This window comes from Balaenoptera ricei, chromosome 1, assembly GCF_028023285.1.
Source record: "Balaenoptera ricei isolate mBalRic1 chromosome 1, mBalRic1.hap2, whole genome shotgun sequence".
NCBI classification, from domain to species: Eukaryota; Metazoa; Chordata; class Mammalia; order Artiodactyla; family Balaenopteridae; genus Balaenoptera; species Balaenoptera ricei.
In genome coordinates, this window is record NC_082639.1 from 30567149 (window position 1) to 30587080 (window position 19932).

Here is a 19932-nt window from a genome sequence, read left to right on the forward strand (position 1 = left end):
ACAGCCATAAATAAATAAATAAATAAAAATTTAAAATCCAAATTTAAAAAAAAAAAAAAAAAGAAGAGATTATTCCTGATGCCTTTTTCAAAGCCAGCCCAAAATGCTAAAACTTGACAAAGAACACAATAATTTAAAAAAACTACTCTCTCTTATAAATGTAGATGGAAAAAATATTAAAATATAAGCAAATTAATTCAGCAAATATTAAAAGAATAATACACTCATCTGCAGTAGGGTATAATCTAGGAAGGCAAAAAGAACTCACAATGAAAAAATCCATTAATAGAATTCATCGTATCGAAAGGTCAAAGACAAAAAAACGTGGTCATCTTGAAAGATGCTCAAGAAGCATTTTGTAAAATTAACATCCATTGCTGATTTTTCTAAAAAGTTCAGTAAAAAGTGAAAGCATTAGGGACTTCCCTGGTGGCGCAGTGGTTGGGAGTCCGCCTGCCAATGCAGGGGACACGGGTTCGAGCCCTGGTCCAGGAAGATCCCACATGCCGCGGAGCAACTAAGCCCGTGCTCCACAACTACTGAGCCTGCGCTCTAGAGCCCACGAGCCACAACTACTGAGCCCACGCACCACAACTACTGAGCCCACGCACAACTACTGAGCCCACGCACCACAACTACTGAAGCCCGCGTGCCTAGAGCCCGTGCTCCACAACAAGAGAAGCCACCACAATGAGAAGCCCGCGCACTGAAAGGAAGAGTAGCCCCCTCTCGCTCCGCGCAGCAATGAAGACCCAACGCAGCTAAAAATAAATAAAAAATAAATTTAAAAAAAGTGAAAGCATTATATGGCCAAGGGGCTAAAAGCAGGGCTTTGGTATTAGACAGACCTGAGTTCAAAGATGGGTCTCGACTACTAGCTGGCTGACTTTGGATAATTCACTTGGCCTCTCGGACTTCAGTTTCATCATCTGAAAGATGATTATCATTCGATTTAAATGAGTTAATGTAGAAAATCATATTGCATAGTGCCAAACACAGAGCAGCACTCAATCAATGAAAGCTTAGTATTTTTATTAACAAAATGGAAACAGAAGAGTATTTCCTTAACATGATTTTTAAATCTATCTATATCAAAACAGGATTGTTATCAGGAAATACCAGATAAAAATTTGTGTTACGTATATTATACAAAAGGGATTTTATAGTAGATAGTTCTAGGTATGGATATAGAAATAGAAAAAGATGTGGAAGGATATACTCCAAGATATTAGTAGTTGTATATCTCTGGATAATAGGATTATGGGTGCTCTTTTTCTATTCTGAATTTTTTAAAATGTAAATGTAATAGCAAATGTTAAATCATAATAGAGATAGTAAAAAAAAAAAACAAAAAAAAACCCTGTTGTTCCAGGAAATCAGGCAAGTTGGGAAATCTCTCCCAAAAGGCAGAGGACATGGATTAAGAGCTGAAAATGATAAAGGAAGCGACAAGATTTGAGAATCAGAAAATGGACGTATGGGCTTCCCTGGTGGTGCAGTGGTTGAGAATCTGCCTGCCAATGCAGGGGACACGGGTTCGAGCCCTGGTCTGGGAAGATCCCACATGCCGTGGAGCAACTGGGCCCGTGAGCCACAACTACTGAGCCTGCGCGTCTGGAGCCTGTGTTCCGCAACAACAGAGGCCGCAGCAGTGAAAGGCCCGTGCACCGTGATGAAGAGTGGCCCCCGCTCGCCGCAACTAGAGAAAGCCCTAGCACAGAAACAAAGACCTAACACAGCCAAAAATAAATAAATAAATAAAAATAAAATTTATTTAAAAAAAAAAGAAAATGGACGTAATACTCAAGGTTTAGAAAGAGTCTTAAGAGAGAGATCAGAGTTATCAGAAGTTCTAGTCAAAGTAATAACTGGAAATAAAAACTGAAAAAAAATTTTTCCAGGAATAAAAAAAGGTATGCAGATCCAAAGTTTTACTATGTTCTAGCCAAACTCAATGAAAAGAGGTCAATATTGGTTAAATTTTATTTTCACCAGTAGGCTAAAGAATTATACAAACATCCATGTGTGTACACATTCATATTCAAGTCACCTACAAAACAATGAAGATTACCCTGGCCTCAGACTATTCTGCAATACAACTGCCATCAGACGGGGAAGCAGAGTCACAAACGGATCATATCGTCTCAGATATGAAAAGACCACACCACTCACTCACTTATCTTTCTTGCAAAGGATACTTGAAGGATTACTTGAAGCTGTACCCCAGCTGAGTGAGACAAATCAAAAGTAAATGTCAAGAATGAGGAAGGTGTAGTATAAAAGGATTGTAGGTCTTCATTTATTCATCTCAATTCCAGACTCCGAAATGTGACTGTTATGTGTTGACCAGTGAATTCTATCGCCCCTTACAGTCTGACCCTCCGTGCTTCCTTGCTCTTTTCCAGGACCAGGAAAGAGGGTGACAACGCAGCAAAACCCTTGCAGAGGCCGAGGGACGAAGTCAGAGGGATACACACAGGGTCCCTCTTTCTAAGACAGGAAAGAAGGAGGTATGATTCTGGTTCCCACTGAAATTTTTGAGAAGGGAGGACAAAAGATTGAGTAACCTTCCACCTCTTTTGCCGGGAAACGAGAGGCAAGGCAACTGCAGACCTGGATGTGGCGCACAGGCTTTCTGCGAGGTCAGGAGGAGGAGCACGCACTGGCTCCCGCAGAATCACTAACACTCATAACCTCTCTGGCCCAGAGGCACAGAGTCACCTGCATCCTCAATCTCTCCTCCGTGGCCTTCGGGAAGGGGGCTGACCTCGATGGGGGTCGCCAGGGTCGGGGATTTTTGTTTAAGACCAGCGATCGCAGTTTATCCGGGGTGGCTGCGGGCTGTGGGGATGCTCGCGGTGGGCTGGACGGGCGGGCGCGCGGGGTGCGGAAGGCCTTACCCCCGGCGCCGGTGGAGACGGTGACCTGCGCGTAGGTGGCTCCCGCGGCGGCCTCCGGGCCCGACACTCCGTTGAGCGCGGCTACGCGCACGGTGTAGCGCGCGCCGGGCCGCAGGTGCAGCAGCGTGGCGGCGCGCTCCCGCAGCCCCGCCTGGCGCGGCACGAAGGCCACGCGCGGCCCGCACGGCTCGCACGCGCCCGCCGGGCCCTCGCGGCCGCAGCGCAGGCACAGCAGCGAGTAGGTGACGTCCGAGCGGCCGCCGGAGTCGGCCGGAGGCAGCCAGCGCAGCCGCAGCGCCAACGGCGAGCGGCTCAAGCTGTACTGCAGGTCCCGCGGCGCCGACGGCGGCCCTGGGGGCACAGAGGCGGGCGCCGTCAGGGGCGGGGGGAGGAAGGGCGGGATGGGGGCGGGGCCAGTGAGGGGGAGGGACGGGGGCGTGGAGCAGTGAGGGCCGGGATGTGGGAGTGGGGCGCGGTCAGTGATGGGGTGGGAGGACGTCAGTGAGTGGATGAGGTTGGGGATCTGGGGACCCAGCAGAGTGTGAGGGGCGGGAGTCCCCCGCCTGGCTGGAGAGCTGGGAGAGGTGAGGGCGGGGATGGTTGTAGGCGGCGCACACGGTGATCCCCCAACAAGCCTAACCTCATCCCTCCGTGGGGACTGTCTCTGCTGTCCTGCTTCTTCCAACCCCGGGCCCCGGCCCCCATCACCGCCCCAGGCTCCCCTCCCTCCACTCTGCCGTCTGGGTCGCTGGCCCCCACGTGCGCCCTGGCGCTGCGGAGTGTGGTACCCCTGCCCTCACAACGCCTCGATTACGCCCTTATGGACCGCCCCACCCACCATCCGGAAGGCATTCAGGAGGGGGACTCACGGGTGCAGGACGCCGAGGGCGGGTCGCTGGGCGAGCGCGCATAGCTGTCCTGGCACACGCAGAACGTGGACGCGTTTTCCAGGGCCCGGCTGTGCTCCGGGCACGGCGAGCAGAGGGGCCGCCGCGGGGACACCTTGTAAAACCCTGGGGGACAGGCTGCGGGGAGGAACTGCGTGAGGAGGGGGCTCCGCCACAGCTTCTGGCTCCCCCCGCTTTCCTGACTGCCCCCACTGTGGTGGGCCTTATCTCCTCGAATTATGATGGGGAAGTGGGGGGCGGGGGTCTCAGCTACTCCAGCACCGCCCCCGGGGTGGCAGCTCGTGACTGAACAACGTAGTATTACTTAACCCTTAGTAAGCGCTTAACGTGCAAACACTGCAGTGTTTCTCTTTTAGTAATTCATTAAATGCTCATAACAACCTGCGAGGTATGTGCTTTATCCTCATTTTTTAAATGAGGGAACTAAGGCTCAGAGAGGTTAAGTAACTTGCCCAGTGTCCCACAGCTAGTAAATGGAGGGATTCCAACCAAAGCCGACGGGTTTGAGAGACCACACCACACTGCCCTAACGCCCACTGGAAGAAAAGGAGCCAAACTTTCCGGTTTTGATGTGAGGACAGAAGAGAGAGGCCTCGAAGGGGTGTTCCACAGTTACCCAAGGACAGACACCCACACACTCCCAGTTACAGAGACAAAAACTCTGACGCACACAAACACACACACACTTGTCAGAGCTGCCTCCCACCTCCACTATTTGGGGGTTAATGCATCATAAATCCTCTACTGATGCACTTGGTTCCCATTTGAAAGTGGAGCCAGGCAGGTGGAGAGAGGAGAGGGACAGTGAAAGTTCCCTGGTTCTAGCCCTGGCACCTCCTCAGTTACTTTGCTTCTCTCACCTCCCCCAGGAGTCGATGGTTAAGAGCAAAGGCTTTTATATCTAAACAACCTGGGTTTGCAGCTGAGTCGCACCACTTATTTGCCGTGTGGCCTTGGGCAAGTTGATGACCTCTCTGAGCCTTGTATAGAATACCTACCTCGAAAAGGTGCTTGGAGGATTGAGATAAAACATGCAAACTGCTTAGCCCAGTACAGACAACAGTTATACAACAATGGTAGTAATCACTCTTCCTCCAACTCAGGCCTGAAGTGGAAACAGCTAAACACCCACTTTAAAAAATTCCTCCCCAGCTGGGCCAGGGAGGGAAGCAATGGCTCCTGGCCCTCCTCTCAGAGCTTGGGTGGGCCTCACCTGGTTCCCTGCCCCCGCCAGGACTTCTCTATCCCTCTCCTCTGGTTTAGCTGCTTGTGGAAGGCTGGCTGCTCTCCAGCCCCAAGAAGACATAGTACAGCAGAAGGGATGCAGACTAGCACTTGGGAAGAACTTTCAGCCTGTCTGGGAGGAGAGGGCAGAGGGCTGAGGGTTCCCATTATCTGGAAGGCTTAGGTTTGGCGGGGGGGCGTCCATGTTGCCTAGAGTCCTGGGCTTTGGGCAGCTTTGGGCAGGGTCTCTAAAGCCCAGGAGGCTTTGGAAGTCTGCCTTCAGAATGAAGCACAGGGCTAGCTAACATCGTGGTCTAGTGGGCAACAGCCACCCGGGCTGGGACTCAGGAGACCTGGGTTCCAGTGTTAGCTCTGCCACTTCCTGTGCCTCTCTGGCCTTGAGAAACCATCAGTCAAATGAGAATAATAAGCATGGCCTGCTCACCTCCATTGTGAAATAAGAGAGAGATCTATTTGCGGGGGCGGGGGTGGGGTCCTCACCGCAGGTGGGAAAGAATGTGGGAGGCTCCTTTTCTCCGTGTGTATGTGGGTGTCTGGGGTCCTAGAGATGGGTGGTCCCATCAGAGACAGCATTGCTTATTTCTACTTGGAGAGGCTCTGCTTAAAAGAGGTTGTATTGAGGGGCAGACTCAGGAAGTGACTCCTGACTCCCGGCCCCTGCCTCCTTCAGAGTTATAATTTCAGGGGTCATCTAGTTCAACTCCCACTGGCCCACCCTCCAGCAGCTTTCCTAGCAGTAGCCACAGTCTTTGCTCAGATACTTGGTAATGGGGAGCCCACCTCCTTCTGAGGCCGCCTCTGCTGAACAATGCTGGCAGTTAGAAAGTGCTTCCTTTATGTTGAGTCCAAAGCAGCCTCCCTGCCTGTAACCCCCCTCATGCCACCTCATTGCAGGGGCTTGATGTGCCCTGTAGAGCTTAGCATGTCTGCTTGGGTCCCTCTGCTCCAGGGCAGTCCTACAGAGATTTGAAGACATGAGTCGTACACTCTGATTTTTCCCCCAAGGGAAACCCCAAGTCTTTCAGTAATTCCTCTGGTGGCTGGGAGAGAAGGAACAAGAGTCATGGTCACTAAAAAGAAAAGCCTCCACATCCATCTGCCTTTAGAGAGGGCTCTATAATAGCTGCAGAAGGCACTTGCAGGGTCTTCCCTTTCTAAATACAAATCTGATCGTTTCCTTCCCTTCTTGAAACCCTCCAACAGCTCCCCAGTGCCAACCACCCCACCCATGCCATACTGAACTCTTCTTTTCACACTTCTGGATCTTGTCCTATAATCTTACACCCCTTCTCTTCTGGTGAACTCCTATGTTTCTCCAAATCCTAGTTCAAAATAACACCTCCCTTGTGAAGCTTTCCCTGGCATCCTCCCCACCTCCATACTCCCCAAGGCAGAGTTGATGCCATTACAAATGGCCTTTGTCTGGTCTCAGCCAAAGTCAGAAGCGGCATTGGGTTCCTGAGTGTGTGTGTGTGTGTGTGTGTGTGTGTGTGTGTGTGTGTGTGTCTCCCTCTCATTGCCCAGAGTGTGTATCCAAACCCCCTCCTCCAACACCTGATCCAGTCATTCAACAATTTTTTAGCATCGAATATGAGCCAGGTGCTGTTCTAGGCTCTGAAGCTATAGCAGTGAATAAGGCAGACCAGGATTCTACTGTACACTGGTACAGATGCCCTTCTCCTACCTCACAGGGGGAAGAGAGGCCATCAGTTGGTGATTCCCTTCTCTACTAGCTCTTCCCGGTGACAGTACAGGGAGTGGAGCCATAAAAGCAGTCCATTTAGGGTGCGGGCAGTAGGGCACTGTCTGTAGAGTATTTAAAAACAAAGAAACTGACTAAAACGTGGTCTGCTTCTTGTTAGCAGCATGTGTCAGCAATTCTGATCCACGTTGGTAATAAAATACTTCTTCCCCCGAGGCCTACTGCTCCCACCACCCCCCACTAGGTACCCCACTGGCTCCTCCCTCATGTGTAAACAAGGCTCACATCTACAGTAAAAATTCTCTCTCCGCCCAATGTCCTCCTCAAGGTACCATGCCCTCTCCTCCCTTTTCAAACCCCGCCTCCAGAGAGTGTTTACGATCCCTGACTCTAGCTCCTCAGCTGCCTTCGTCCTTCAATCCACTGCAGCTGGTTGCTCTCTCCATCCCTCAGCTGACACTGCTCTCACCAGGGCCACCAGGCAGACACTGGCCAATCCTCGCCTTATCTGACTGCTCACCAACACTGCAGGCCATTCGTTCTGGGTACCTCCATCGCCCTTGGCTCCCATGAAATCACACTCTCCTCCAGCCTCTGATCACTGCCTTGCAGTCTTTTTTATGGGCCCCATTTCTTCCACTTCCCCTCATATAATGCTGTTCTGTGAGAGTTCATCATTGGCCCTCTTGCTTCATACCCCACACATTCTCCCTGGTCTGTCCCAACCACACCTGTAGCTTCAAGTAGCATCTATCTCTCTGTTGCTGAGCTCCAGACCCACTTTCTAGCTACCTCCACTTGAATGCATCATGGACACCGTCAATTTGATATGTCCATCCACGCCCTGTGTTCTCTACCCCAGTCCGTTCAGTCCTCCAGATGCAGATAGGAGAGATCTGTTCCTGGTGCCCCACAGACCAGAGAGTCCAAAAGAACCCCCAACATGGAGGCTCTGCCCCAGGGGGTGCAGTGATTCTAGTTCAGAGAGTTGGGTGGGATCTTAGTAGTCATCTAGTGCAACCTCGCAATCTCTCTCTCCAGTTCAAGAATCCCCCTGCCTGGGCTTCCCTGGTGGCGCAGTGGTTACGAGTCTTCCTGCCAGGGCAGAGGACACGAGTTTGAGCCCTGGTCTGGGAAGATCCCACATGCCGCGGAGCAACTAGGCCTGTGCACCACGACTGCTGGGCCTGCGCTCTGGAGCCCACGAGCCACAACTACTGAAGCCCATGAGCCTGGAGCCCGTGCTCCGCAGCGGGAGAGGCCACCGCAGTAAGAGGCCCGCACACCGCAACGAAGAGTAGCATCTGCTCACTGCAACTAAAGAAAGCCCGAGCACAGCAACGAAGACCCAATGCAGCCAAAAATTAATTAATTAATTAATTTAAAGAAAAAAAAAAAAAGAATCCCCCTGCCAGCCTCTGACTTGCATATTGTCGGTGACAGGGAGCTCACTCCCTATAATGCAACCAACTCCACTAGCCCCTAGCTAATAGAGTTGGCCTACTGTAACATTCTTCCTTATGCACAGGGGAGGCAGCATGGTGTAGTAGAAAGAACTTGAGAGTTGGGCAAATCTGGATTCAAATCCCAGTTCCCCACTTCCTAACTGCAAGTGAGGTGTTAATCTCTCTGAGCCTCTGTTTCCTCATCTGCAAAATAGGGATAATGATGACTTTATTGCTGTGAATAAATGAGAAGGCCTGTGTGAGGTGCTTATCATGGTGCCTAAAATATAGGTCCCTGATGCCCCCTTATATAGAGTCAAATTCACCTCCCATTAACTTCACTCACCGATTCTGGCTGGACCCACTGGAAGCACCGCAAAATGTGTGGACTCCCGGCTCCACATCCCATGGCTTCCGCACTCCCCACCCTGTTTCTTTCATCTAGGACACTCTCCCAACTGCCACCTGCGCGCTACACTCCCACACCACACCCCCCAGTGCGCTGGATACCTTCACAGATGTCACCACGTTCCTGGAATCCCGCACTGCAGCTGCAGCGGCCCACGGGCACCAGCCACTCGCCATCGGCGCCGCAGTGCATGCGCGGGGGGCTGCCGGGCTCCCCTTCTGAGTGCGCCACGCACGTTCCGGTCACCTCCACCAGCGTGGAGAAGGCGCTCTCGGCTGCGGTGGCTGGGAACGCCGCCAGACCCCGCACTGTGGCGCGGCACTGCTTGTAGTAGACGCGCACAGAGACCAGCGCCACGCATGCGCCCACGTCCTGGAAGGCCAGGTGGAAACCCCGCCGGCTGAGCGGACCGATCTCTCGCACCTCTGTGTTCAGCTTCATCTTGCGCTCGCCCAGGTCGCCTTGCGTGAAGCTCTCGTCCGCCGCGATCGTGTCGATCTTGCGGGGCCGGCTGCCGCCTGGGCGGGGATGCCCACGGCCCAGATCGGCCTCGGTTTCCAGATAGTAGACGTTGAAAGTCTCCTTGCAGGTGCCGGCGGCTCCAGGGATGCTGCTGCAGTCGCGCAGTGTGAACTGCAGCTCCACGAAGATGCGCTGCCCGCGGCCGCGGCTGATCCAGCCAGTCTGCAACCAGTTGTCCTGGTTGGGCTCCAGCACGTTGCACACCTGGTAGGTGCGGATGGGACGGTCGTGCTCGTCCACGCCGCTGATCTCCTCCCACTGGGGAGGAGAACAAAGATGTGGGCAGCTCAGAGCCAAGGCGCCCCCAAGAGGTCGAGCCCTGGCGGTGACTCGGGCTGAAACCCCCTTTCCCCATCATTTTGCATTCTCTTCTCCCCTCCTTCTCTATACACAACCCTGAAATTATAAGACGCAGAGCTGGGAGAAACGTTGGAGACAACTGAGTCCAACTGACGGGGAAACTGAGGCTCCAGAGAAAGGTGACTTGAGTGGATATACACGTCGGGTTAGTAGCAGAGCTAGGAAAGGGGTCTCCTGGCTCTCCACCAGTGCCTTTCCACAACACCAAACTGCTGTCACACTGCCACACCTCCCCACCACTACCGCAAGTTTCCAAGCCTCTTTTAGGATTCCAAGTCTTGCTTGTTCTGTCAATCTATCAATCAACAGCGCTGCTTGCTGGATCTATTGGGTGCAAGGCACCGTCCAGCATTGGCTCCATCCAGATGCCACGTTTCTGTTCCTAGGCACAGTCAGTTCTCTTCTTGCTTTTTTTTTTTTTTTTGTCTGACTGAAGACTCAACGTTTTCCAATAGGCCACTCTGGCTTGAAGCCAGGGCTGCTGGAGACCACATGCTCTGAGGACCATTTTGATCTGATGTAACCATGGGGAGATAAAGGGACTGAATCCTGGACCACCAGAGGATCCTTGGGACAGGGAAGGAAAGGCTTACACTTACCCCATTACTCGGCAGTGCAGTCCAGCCCAGCTCAGCCTGGGAGGCTTTGGAATCCAGGAGGATGACTAGAGAGAGGGGAGAACAGAAGTGTCAGAAAGCCAGAAGTTCAGGAGTATGAGATCCTTTGGTGAGTTCACTTTAAATTTGCTAACAGAGGGAATTCCCTGGCAGTCCAGTGGTTAGGACTCTGTGTTTTCACTGCCGAGGGCCCAGGTTCAATTCCTGGTTGGGCAACTAAGCCTCGCAGCGCGGCTGAAAAAAAAAAATGCTAACTGAGGAAACAGAGACTGTGGTGAAGGACACAAACAAGGTTTTTCCACTCCATACCTCCCCACGAGGAGGTGTGAGTAGTCTAAATAAAAGTAGTCACAATGATTAGGGAGGGAGCCTGTATTAGTTTCCTGTGGCTGCTGTGACAGATTACCACAAACTTAGTGGCTTAAAACAACAAAACTTTATTCTCTTACAGTTCTGGATGTCAGAAGTTGAAAATCGGTTTCACTGGTCTAAAGTGAGGGTGTCGACAAGACTGGAGGCTCAACGGGGAGAATCCATTTCCTTGCCTTCTTCAGCCTGTAGTGGCCACCTGGATTCCTTGGCTTGTGGCCCCTTCCTCCATCTTCAAAACACACCATTCCAATCTCTGCTTCTGTCATCACATTGCCTTCTCTTCTGATTCTGACTGCTCCTGTGTCCCTCTTATAAAGACCATTGTGATTACAACTGGGCCACCCATATAATCCAGGGTAATCTCTCCAACTCAAGATCCTTAACCGCATCTGCAAAGTCTATTGCCATTTATGATAACATACACAGATTCTGGGGATTAGGATATGGAAATATTTGGGGAGTCATTATTCAGCCTGGCACAGAATCCATGACAAGTACCATAAGACTGGCTTTTAAATGGGGGAATCAGTGATCCCCCTGCCTTCCCAGGTTCCCTAAATTATAACTGAGTGTCAAGAAGAGGGAGAAAGTGAGCATATCAGAGGATTCCTGTATACATCCCTGAATTCACTCATACTTGGGGGTTCTTCTGAGGTCTGGGGTCACCAGGGATGGAGAAGACTTGAACCTTTTTAGTTTGACTCCCAAGGCCTCTGGGGAAAACGAAGTAGAGAGACCCTGCCGGCAGCAACAGAGATAAAAACCTCTCATCTCCTCAGCCAGCCCCTTTCCCAGGGGCTGTCACCTCTACTGCCTTTTGGAAGACTGTCAGGGTTCCTTTAATATATAAAGCCATGGCCCCTCCTATACCAGAGAGGCTTGAAGTCACTTTCTTCCCCCAGGAGGCATCTGACCAGCAGTCTGAATTCCGCTCTCAGCATCGGTCCCTAGAAGCACTGGTTTGGACAGCACAGCAGCAACTCAGAGACAGGAGCCCAGGCCATCCCCAAATCTTGGAAGATTCCTCATCTGGAGCTTAAGCAAGGGGGTGGGGCTCCAAGGTGAGGCCTTTAAGAGTGTTGGCCCCAGAGGCGTCAGAGACAATGGGCAGGACCGCTGACAGCTTCCCGATTTCGGTATAACTTACAGCACATCAGAATTGCATATTAGAAAGCATCAGAGATCCAGCGCCCCGATCAACCCCGAGGCCAACGCCTCAGATTCCAGCTCCTCCGGATTCTGCACCTGGATATTACGCCTCTGGATTCAACTGAGGGTACAGCTCCCCCAAATCTAGGCAAGACGCGGGCTCTGGTCCAGCGGGCAGCCCCAAACCCGGCAACTCGGATAGCGCTGGTTAGTCTACGCTTCAAAATCAGCACTGCGGACAGCTTCCTGGTCAGCACGTCGGGCAGCTCCCGGACCCAGACACACCCCGGCCCCCACGCGCGCGCCGCCACCCTCGCCTCCAGACCCCGCGCCCCCGCCGCGGCACCGGTGCTCTACCTCCTGCTCGCCACGCAGTGGTCCCCTAGCCCCCCGCCGTTCGGGCTCCATCCCGTCTGTCCGTACTCTGATCTCACCTCCGCATCTCCCTGCCCCCACACCTCCCACATACAATTGCTCAGCCTGTCCGTCTCACCGGCCCCTGAACCGCCGCCTCTGGCTCCACGGTTCCTGGTCTCTTTCTTCCCCCCAGGTCTCCCAGGTCTCCAGCCCCCGAGCTCCTCAATGCTCCTCTCTTCTCCGTTGTTTAGCCACCTTCCCCTCCGTGTCTCCGGTTCTTTGCTTCCCGCTGCCCGCTTGCTTCAAACCCCAATACCTACTCCAGTCTCTCCATACGACTCCTTCTCCCAGCACCCCAGCTCTCCAGCCTCCTGTATTTTGGCATCCCAGGCTCCAAGAGCAGCCACCAGTCTCCTCACCTTCCTCGGCGGTCCCGGGCCTCCCTGGTCCCAAAAGCAAGGCGAGACAGAGCGGCATCAGGCAGATGAACAGGCGCAGCGGATGTGGGCCGACGCCGGTCTCCATGGTCCGCAGACCGAGCTGTCAGTGCGGCGGCGGCTCGAGCCGCGCCAGCCCCAGCACCGCTGAGCAGTGCCCCCGGACCCCAGCGCCGGCGGGGGGCGGGATCTCGCCGGTGACCATCATCCATGGGGACCAAGCATTATGCACCGCCGCGGGAAGTCCACCAATCCCCGCCAGCAGAAGGTGGAGGGGTGGAGTTTCATAGGCCAGGGGCGGATCAGCGAATTGGAGGTGGGGGGAAGGAAGGGGTCCCGCCAGTCTCCAAACCGTGGGGGTGGGGCAGCGCTGAGAGCCATTTGGGCTCATGGGGAGGGGGATGAGCTGACGTTGGTGGCCCAGAGCGCTGAACCTTAGCCTCTCGTTCCTGAGAAGTAGGCGATGTGGGCGTGGCTTAAAGAGGAGCGAACCTCTGGGGGGCAACGACACTTGCAGCCTCTGAGCTAACCCGGAAGACCCCTTGTATCCAGGACTTGCAGGAGGTTTTGAAGCCTGGTATCCTGACCCCAAGCTCTGGGAACCTCCTCTATCTCCCAGCCCTCGGTTTCTTCCTGGGTCTTCGGCTTCTCGTATCTCGTGGCTCCACCCCGCCCCCTTTCTCCCCGCCCTCTACACACACACACACACACACACACACACACACACACACACACACACAGAGCGGCTGGAGGAAGAGGCCAAGCCCGACCCCGAGAGCTACTCGAGAAAGGAGAGTAAAGTGGAAGACAGAGTCCCACCCTACCAGCAGCCCTTCCCGAGGCTGGGAAACCATGTGGACGCCAGGATGGGCGGTGATAGATTTTGCATGAATGAGTGGTTCCTCAGGTTCTTGCTCCTGCTGCCAGGGCACAGGCAGCCCTCTCCACAACCACCCCTTTCCCCAGTCTGCTCAGAGCCTGGAGTTTCCCCCCACCCCTTATAATCCTTCTCCGCCCACCCCAGGGGACGGGCGAGGAGCGCAGCGGCCGGACTCCCAGGCATCAGCGAGAGAGGAGGAGCAAGCCTCGCAGAGTTCACCCAGCGCTGAAGAAGCCGAAAGGAAACGTGGAACACGACCTCTATCTAGTGAAGGTCATTTATGTGCTAGCTGAGGGTTTAAGGCATTGATGGTGGGAAGGGCTGGGGCCCTCCAGAATGAGGGAGGCGGCTGTTGAGCGCCGCCATCTGGCCTGAACTTGAGCGGAGAAAGCTCCACCCACCCTGTGGCTTCTCAGAGCTCTTTTCTTGGGGGACGCAACCCCTCTCCTTTGGAGGCTATAGTAGCCGGAGAAGCCTTGAGAATGAATGTGAGTCCTGCATGGCCTGGATGTCTGTGCACCTTGTATATATGTATTCCACACCTCTTCAGCCAACAGTTACTGGGTGCCATGCTCTGTGCTGAGGATACCTGGGTCAATCACACTGTCTCTACCACAATCCATACCTCTCTGAGCACCAAATAGAATGAAAATTTCTGGCATCATGGAGCACTGGTCATTTACAAGGCACTTTCATGTGTCACTTCTGTGTGTGTGTGTGTGTGTGTGGTATGTGTACAAGCACACTTGCTCGCTCACAGACATAGTCACTGGACAGCAGCAATAGGCATACTGACTGGGAGGAACTGAGCTCCTTTGCCCATAGAAAGAAAGGTCATCAGGAGGGACTGAGGCTCGGAGACCGCAGAAGACTGAAGCTCGCTGAGGAAGCAGAAGGAGATGTGGCATCCTGCTGGCCCTTGAATGCAGGCGGAGGCTCTGAAATCAGATCTACCTGAAGAAGGGCTCTTACACTCCCACCTCCTTCCCATCTTTATTCTCCGCACGCTCGATTTTCCCCTCCCCCTTCCCCCAGCGCTGGGAGACGGTATTTTTAGAAGCTGCTTGGAGACCCAGGACTCCTTTCATTTCACAATGAGTCCTCACTCAACCACCCCTCATCCCTCTCTTCAAAACGGGGTCCCTTCCTCTTTGGAGTCTCTAAGGCTCCAGCCATGGCTTCTTCAGTCCCTGAGCTCCAGGGACTTCAGCCCAGAGGTTCTGACCATATGCTAAAACAGAATGCAGACTCCCTATGATCCTCACAAGGATCATTCAGAAGGCAAACAGATGAGGGAAATTATCTGGGGAAGACCACATAGGATGGTCTGGTTCCCACCCTCTCCTACAACACACACCTGCAGGTACCTCGGGGAAATCACAGATTGAGACCCTAGGAATAAGGGAAAGAAGAGGAAAAGAAGGAGTGAAATAAACCTTCTCTTTCTTCGTTTGAACAATTCATTTATAATAAAAGCAGAACGGAGAAGCCCCAGTGTATGCAGATATATGCAAATCAGCCGGATCTTAATAAGAGTTGCTCCAAGGCAACTCTACTCTCACCAGAAGGCTGCAGAATAGACACCTCAGTGTAGAAATTCAGGAGGGCTTTAGATGGAAACTAAATTGTGGTTTATTGCGAACTTTAAGTGCTAGGGGCCAGTCAACCAGGGACCAGGTTAGATCCCTCCCTGGAATAGCAAGCGCGGGGCTGGGGTGGGGTGGGGGCGGTGCTGCAGGGGGTTCTGACCTTGGTGCTTAATTATGAGCCCGAGGGCCAGCGGCAGTCTTGTTTCTGTCCGTGGTGCTGAACCTACCAGCGTCTGGAGCTTCCATTTTCAACTGGACCTGGACTTCTCTGCTGCTGCGCTCTGATTCTCAGCCCAGGTCTCTCTGCCTGCCCCTCCAGCCTATAACCAAGATCCAAATATTCGAGTCTCCAGGAGACAATCAGCCTTACTCCCTGGAGTAAGAGTGTAGGTGCCTGGAACCCAGTTTTTGTTCTCTCATTTGCACTTTCTTTTTGAATGGTTGTTAATTATATAGAGACGCTTAAAAGATAATTATTAGAGACTAAATGCAATATAATATCTTTTCAAATGCACTGCCTAGTATACTGGGAAATACCTCAGAAACAGAATTTCAACTTACAGTTGATTTATCAGAAACTTGAATATGGGGTAAATATTGTATGTGAGAAGCAACCATAGTAGTGTAACATTTTTATTAGAAAAACGGTAGTTCTGTGGGATATTTGTTTGGAAATTTCATTGTGTCACAATTGAAATGTGATAATAAAACTATATGACAAGTACCTGACCAGAATGAGACTAAGGTGGAAGAGAAGAGATTGGGGATCCTCTAAAATTAGGCCACGTAAGTTGTCATAGGTAATTTTGGTTAATCACAGAGAGTAGTGGTGTGCTTTATTAGGATATAATGTTGAAGTGATGTTTTTGGATAATACACAATTTCTTGAAATAGTTCTAAAGCTGATAATGAAAGAAAATAAACTGAATTCAGTTCTGAGCATTAAAAAAACCCCAAACTACAGTTTTCTCTTCCACTCCTCTCAAACCCCATATGAGGTAATGATGGCAGGGATGCTTCTCTCTACTTTTATCTCACTACCTCCAGGATGCTGAGGAAACACCTGCTGGAGCTGAGAGGTTTAGTTCAACATCCAAATATAGAGAAGTGGTCTTCCAGGGAGCAGATCCAACTTTACTGCAACCTCCATCTCCAAGTTTTTGAAAGTTACATATCTAGGGGCTGAAAATTTGATCTATTCCTTTTGCACAGATACAGGAAGTACATTTGTCCTGGCTGAACAGAGAAGGTCATCTCCTTCATAAAGAAGACTAAGATTGCTCCAGAGAGGGCTTCCCTGGTGGCGCAGTGGTTGAGAATCTGCCTGCTAATGCGGGGGACACGGGTTCGAGCCCTGGTCTGGGAAGATCCCACATGCCACGGAGCAGCTGGGCCCGTGAGCCACAACTGCTGAGCCTGCGCGTCTGGAGCCTGTGCCCCGCGACGGAAGGGGCCGCGATAGTGAAAGGCCCGCGCACCGCGATGAAGAGCGGTCCCCGCACCGCGGTGAAGAGTGGCCCCCACTTGCCTCAACTAGAGAAAGCCCTCGCATGAACCGAAGACCGAACACAGCCAAAAATAAAATAAATAAATAAATAAATAAATAAAGTAGCTATAAAAAAAAAAAAAAAAAAAAAAAAAAAAAAAAGATTGCTCCAGAGAAACCAGGGCCAAGCCCTGCTCTCAAGAAAGAGGAGAGGAAGGGTGCAAAAAGCAGTGGGGAGCCCTACTGCTCAAAGAAACATCTCCAATTTGTCTCTTTCCTCTTCCATTCCATCTCCCACTCTCCAGCCTAAGAAAGAAATAAACAGAGCTAAGGTGATTTTTTTTTCCTAGGACAATAGACTCACAGGCAAAAATAATGTTCAAATTTTATTGTCTAAGATAAAGCAAATATAAAACATTAAATTTATTGACTTTGAAAATTAAGCAGTAAAACTTTAAATTATCAAACACATCTGCTTAGCTTTTATGAGCTTCTACTTTCCCCTCTGTAAAATAGAGATAAAAACACTTTTCAGAGTTATTGTGAGGTCAAAATATATTTATATGTATGGCCCAGCGCAGTTCCTGGCACATATTTCTGGTATATTTTATTATTCAAGTCCATGGTTAATTAAGGTGAAAAACAGAAAGAAAAAAGGAAAGGATAAAAGAAAGTTAGGTGGTGAGGTAGGAAGAGAGAGCAATAGAAATAGAGAGACAGTCATAGAGGAAAAGACAGAATGAAGGATAAAGAAAGAGACAGCTGGCTGACATGAATGTGGCTAGAAAACACAGGAGCCTGAAGGAAATGTGCTTGAAGAGACAGGAGTGTCATCAGGGCAAGCTGGCTAGCCAGCTGCCAGGTGGCCTCAGAGGTGATATTTACCTTTGTGAATTCATCATGGTCCAAGCTCATAAACTTCACTTTAACAGCATTAAGAGAGAGCCTATATACTGGGGGGGGGGGGGGGGGGGGGTGGGAAGTAGATCATAGTAACTCAGCTCTTAGCTTGCTATCTGAGCCAAAGAACCAGTGTATTAATATACGATGAGAAATGCAACTGCCAAAGGGACCAGAATGCTCACATTGCCATGTCCAGCAAATTCTTCCCCTGTAGGAAAATGTGCACAGGAAGCCAATTTATGATGTGAAGTCTGCTTTGAGAGTGTGAGAGAAGGAAGTTGGATGGTTTAAATATTTGACGGCATCAGGTTCCGAGAGCCTTGTGCCTCCAAATCCCCAGTAAGGATAAACCTGTTACTGGCACCTGAGTGACCATACTAGGGACCAGACCCAGGAATGGGGTCCATCAACATATGCTTCGGACTGTTTTATTGTTTAAATCCTAGTTCCATTTCTGAGCAGCCCATTTTAAGACTGAAGCAGTCCTTTTAAATTTATTTATTTATTTATTTATTTATTTATTTATTTATTTATAGCTGCACCGCATGGCTTGTGGGATCTTAGTTCCCTGACCAGGGACTAAACCAGGGCCTCTGGCAGTGAAAGCACCAAGTCCTAACCGCTGGACCGCCAGGGAATTTTCATCCTTTTAAATTTAAGTGACCAAAGTAACATAAACTAATAAAAATATTTTAAGTAAAAAGTGAAAATATCCATTCATTCCATCCCATATAGTCCCATTTCAAAATTTAAACCATGTTAACACACTGATACATACCCTCCCTGATATTTTCTATACACACGCACACACATGCATGTGCACACACACACATCTTTTTACAGAAAATAAATGTGTATCTGTTAGTGAGGTAAGCAGCATTGATTATCTACCCAAGACCTTGCTCCTCTCATATTTTTAATTGCTGAGGGAGCCCCAATTTTGTCTGGATGTTCATCTACTGTAGTCCTTTGCTCAGAGAAGATGGCCCTCTCACCAAATTCAAGGATAAGCAAAGATTGTTACTGGCTAATCATTTTCAATCCATTCCAATGTGTCAGGGTCACCTTAGGCATGGACATGTGATACAACCCAGGTCTTCTGATTGGGGATTCTAGAAAGTGTTTTCCCTCCTAATAAAAAGAGTTGCATGAGGCAACATCCCACTTCTTCTCTAAATCTTGTCTGCATTTGACATCTGGGCTGCTGCAACCATCTTGGCACCATGAAGAGAGATATCTCAACACTTTCAGTTAAGAATTTTCGGAGGGATTAACCAAGATGGCGGAGTAGAAGGACGTGCTCTCACTCCCTCTTGCGAGAGCACCAGAATCACAACTGGCTGCTGGACAATCATTGACAGGAAGACCCTGGACTTCACCAAGGAGGATACCCCACGTCCAAGGACAGAGGAGAAGCCACAGTGAGACGGTAGGAGGGGCGCAATCAGAGTAAAATCAAATCCCATAACTGCTAGGTGGGTGGCTCACAGACTGGCGAACACTTATACCACAGAAGTCCACCCACTGGAGTGAAGATTCTGAGCCCCACGTCAGGCTTCCCAACCTGGGGGTCCGGCAACGGGAGGAGGAATTCCTAGAGAATCAGACTTTGAAGCCTAGTGGGAAATGATTGCAGGACTTGGACAGGACTGGGGGAAACAGAGACCCCACTCTTGGAGGGCACACACAAAGTAGTGTGCGCATCGGGACCCAGGGGAAGGAGCAGTGACCCTGGGGGAGACTGAACCAGACCTACCTGCTGGTGTTGGGGGGTCCCCTGCAGAGGCGAGTGGTGGCTCTGTTTCACCGTGGGGATAAGGACACTGGCAGCAGAGGTTCTGGGAAGTTCTCCTTGGCGTGAGCCCTCCCAGAGTCTGCCATTAACCCCACCAAAGAGCCCAGGTAGGCTCCAGTGTTGGGTTGCCTCAGGCAAAACAACCAACAGGGAGTGAACCCAGCCCCACCCATCAACGGTCAAGTGGATTAAGGTTTTACTGAGCTCTGACCGCCACAGCAACAGGGAGGGAACCCAGCCCCACCCATCAACAGTCAAGTGGATTAAGGTTTTACTGAGCTCTGACTGCCACAGCAACAGTCAGCTCTACCCACCACCAGAGCCTCCCATCAAGCCTCTTAGATAGCCTCAACTACCAGAGGGCAGACAACAGAAGCAAGAAAAACTACAATCCTGCAGCCTGTGGACCAAAAACCACAGTTACAGAAAGATAGAGAAGATGAAAAGGCAGAGGGCTATGTACCAGATGAAGGAACAAGAAAAAACCCCAGAAAAACAACTAAATGAAGTGGAGATAGACAACCTTCCAGAAAAAGAATTCAGAATAATGATAGTGAAGATGATCCAGGACCTCGGAATAAGAATGGAGGCAAAGATTGAGAAGATGCAAGAAGTGATTAACAAAGACCTAGAAGAATTAAAGAACAAACAAACAGAGATGACCAATACAATAACTGAAATGAAAACTACACTAGAAGGAATCAATAGCAGAATAACTGAGGCAAAAGAACAAATAAGTGACCTGGAAGTCAGAATGGTGGAATTCACTGCTGCGGAACAGACTAAAGAAAAAAGAATGAAAAGAAAGGAAGACAGCCTAACAGACCTCTGGGACAACATTAAACGCAACAACATT

The 19932-nt window shown here is 50.8% G+C and overlaps 1 protein-coding gene across 1 annotated transcript in view; it reads right to left on the minus strand.

Annotated features, from left to right (window-relative positions):
• EPHA10 (EPH receptor A10) overlaps window positions 1-12511 on the minus strand; it is a 41059-nt gene extending 28548 nt beyond the window's left edge. The window contains exons 1-5 of the mRNA XM_059897129.1: window positions 12406-12511; window positions 10091-10155; window positions 8711-9389; window positions 3770-3925; window positions 2901-3251 (exon numbers count right to left, since the gene is read on the minus strand). Coding sequence (XP_059753112.1) covers window positions 2901-3251; window positions 3770-3925; window positions 8711-9389; window positions 10091-10155; window positions 12406-12511 — 1357 coding nt within the window. The remainder of the gene's footprint in view (window positions 1-2900; window positions 3252-3769; window positions 3926-8710; window positions 9390-10090; window positions 10156-12405) is intronic.
• Between the last annotated feature and the right edge of the window lie 7421 nt (window positions 12512-19932).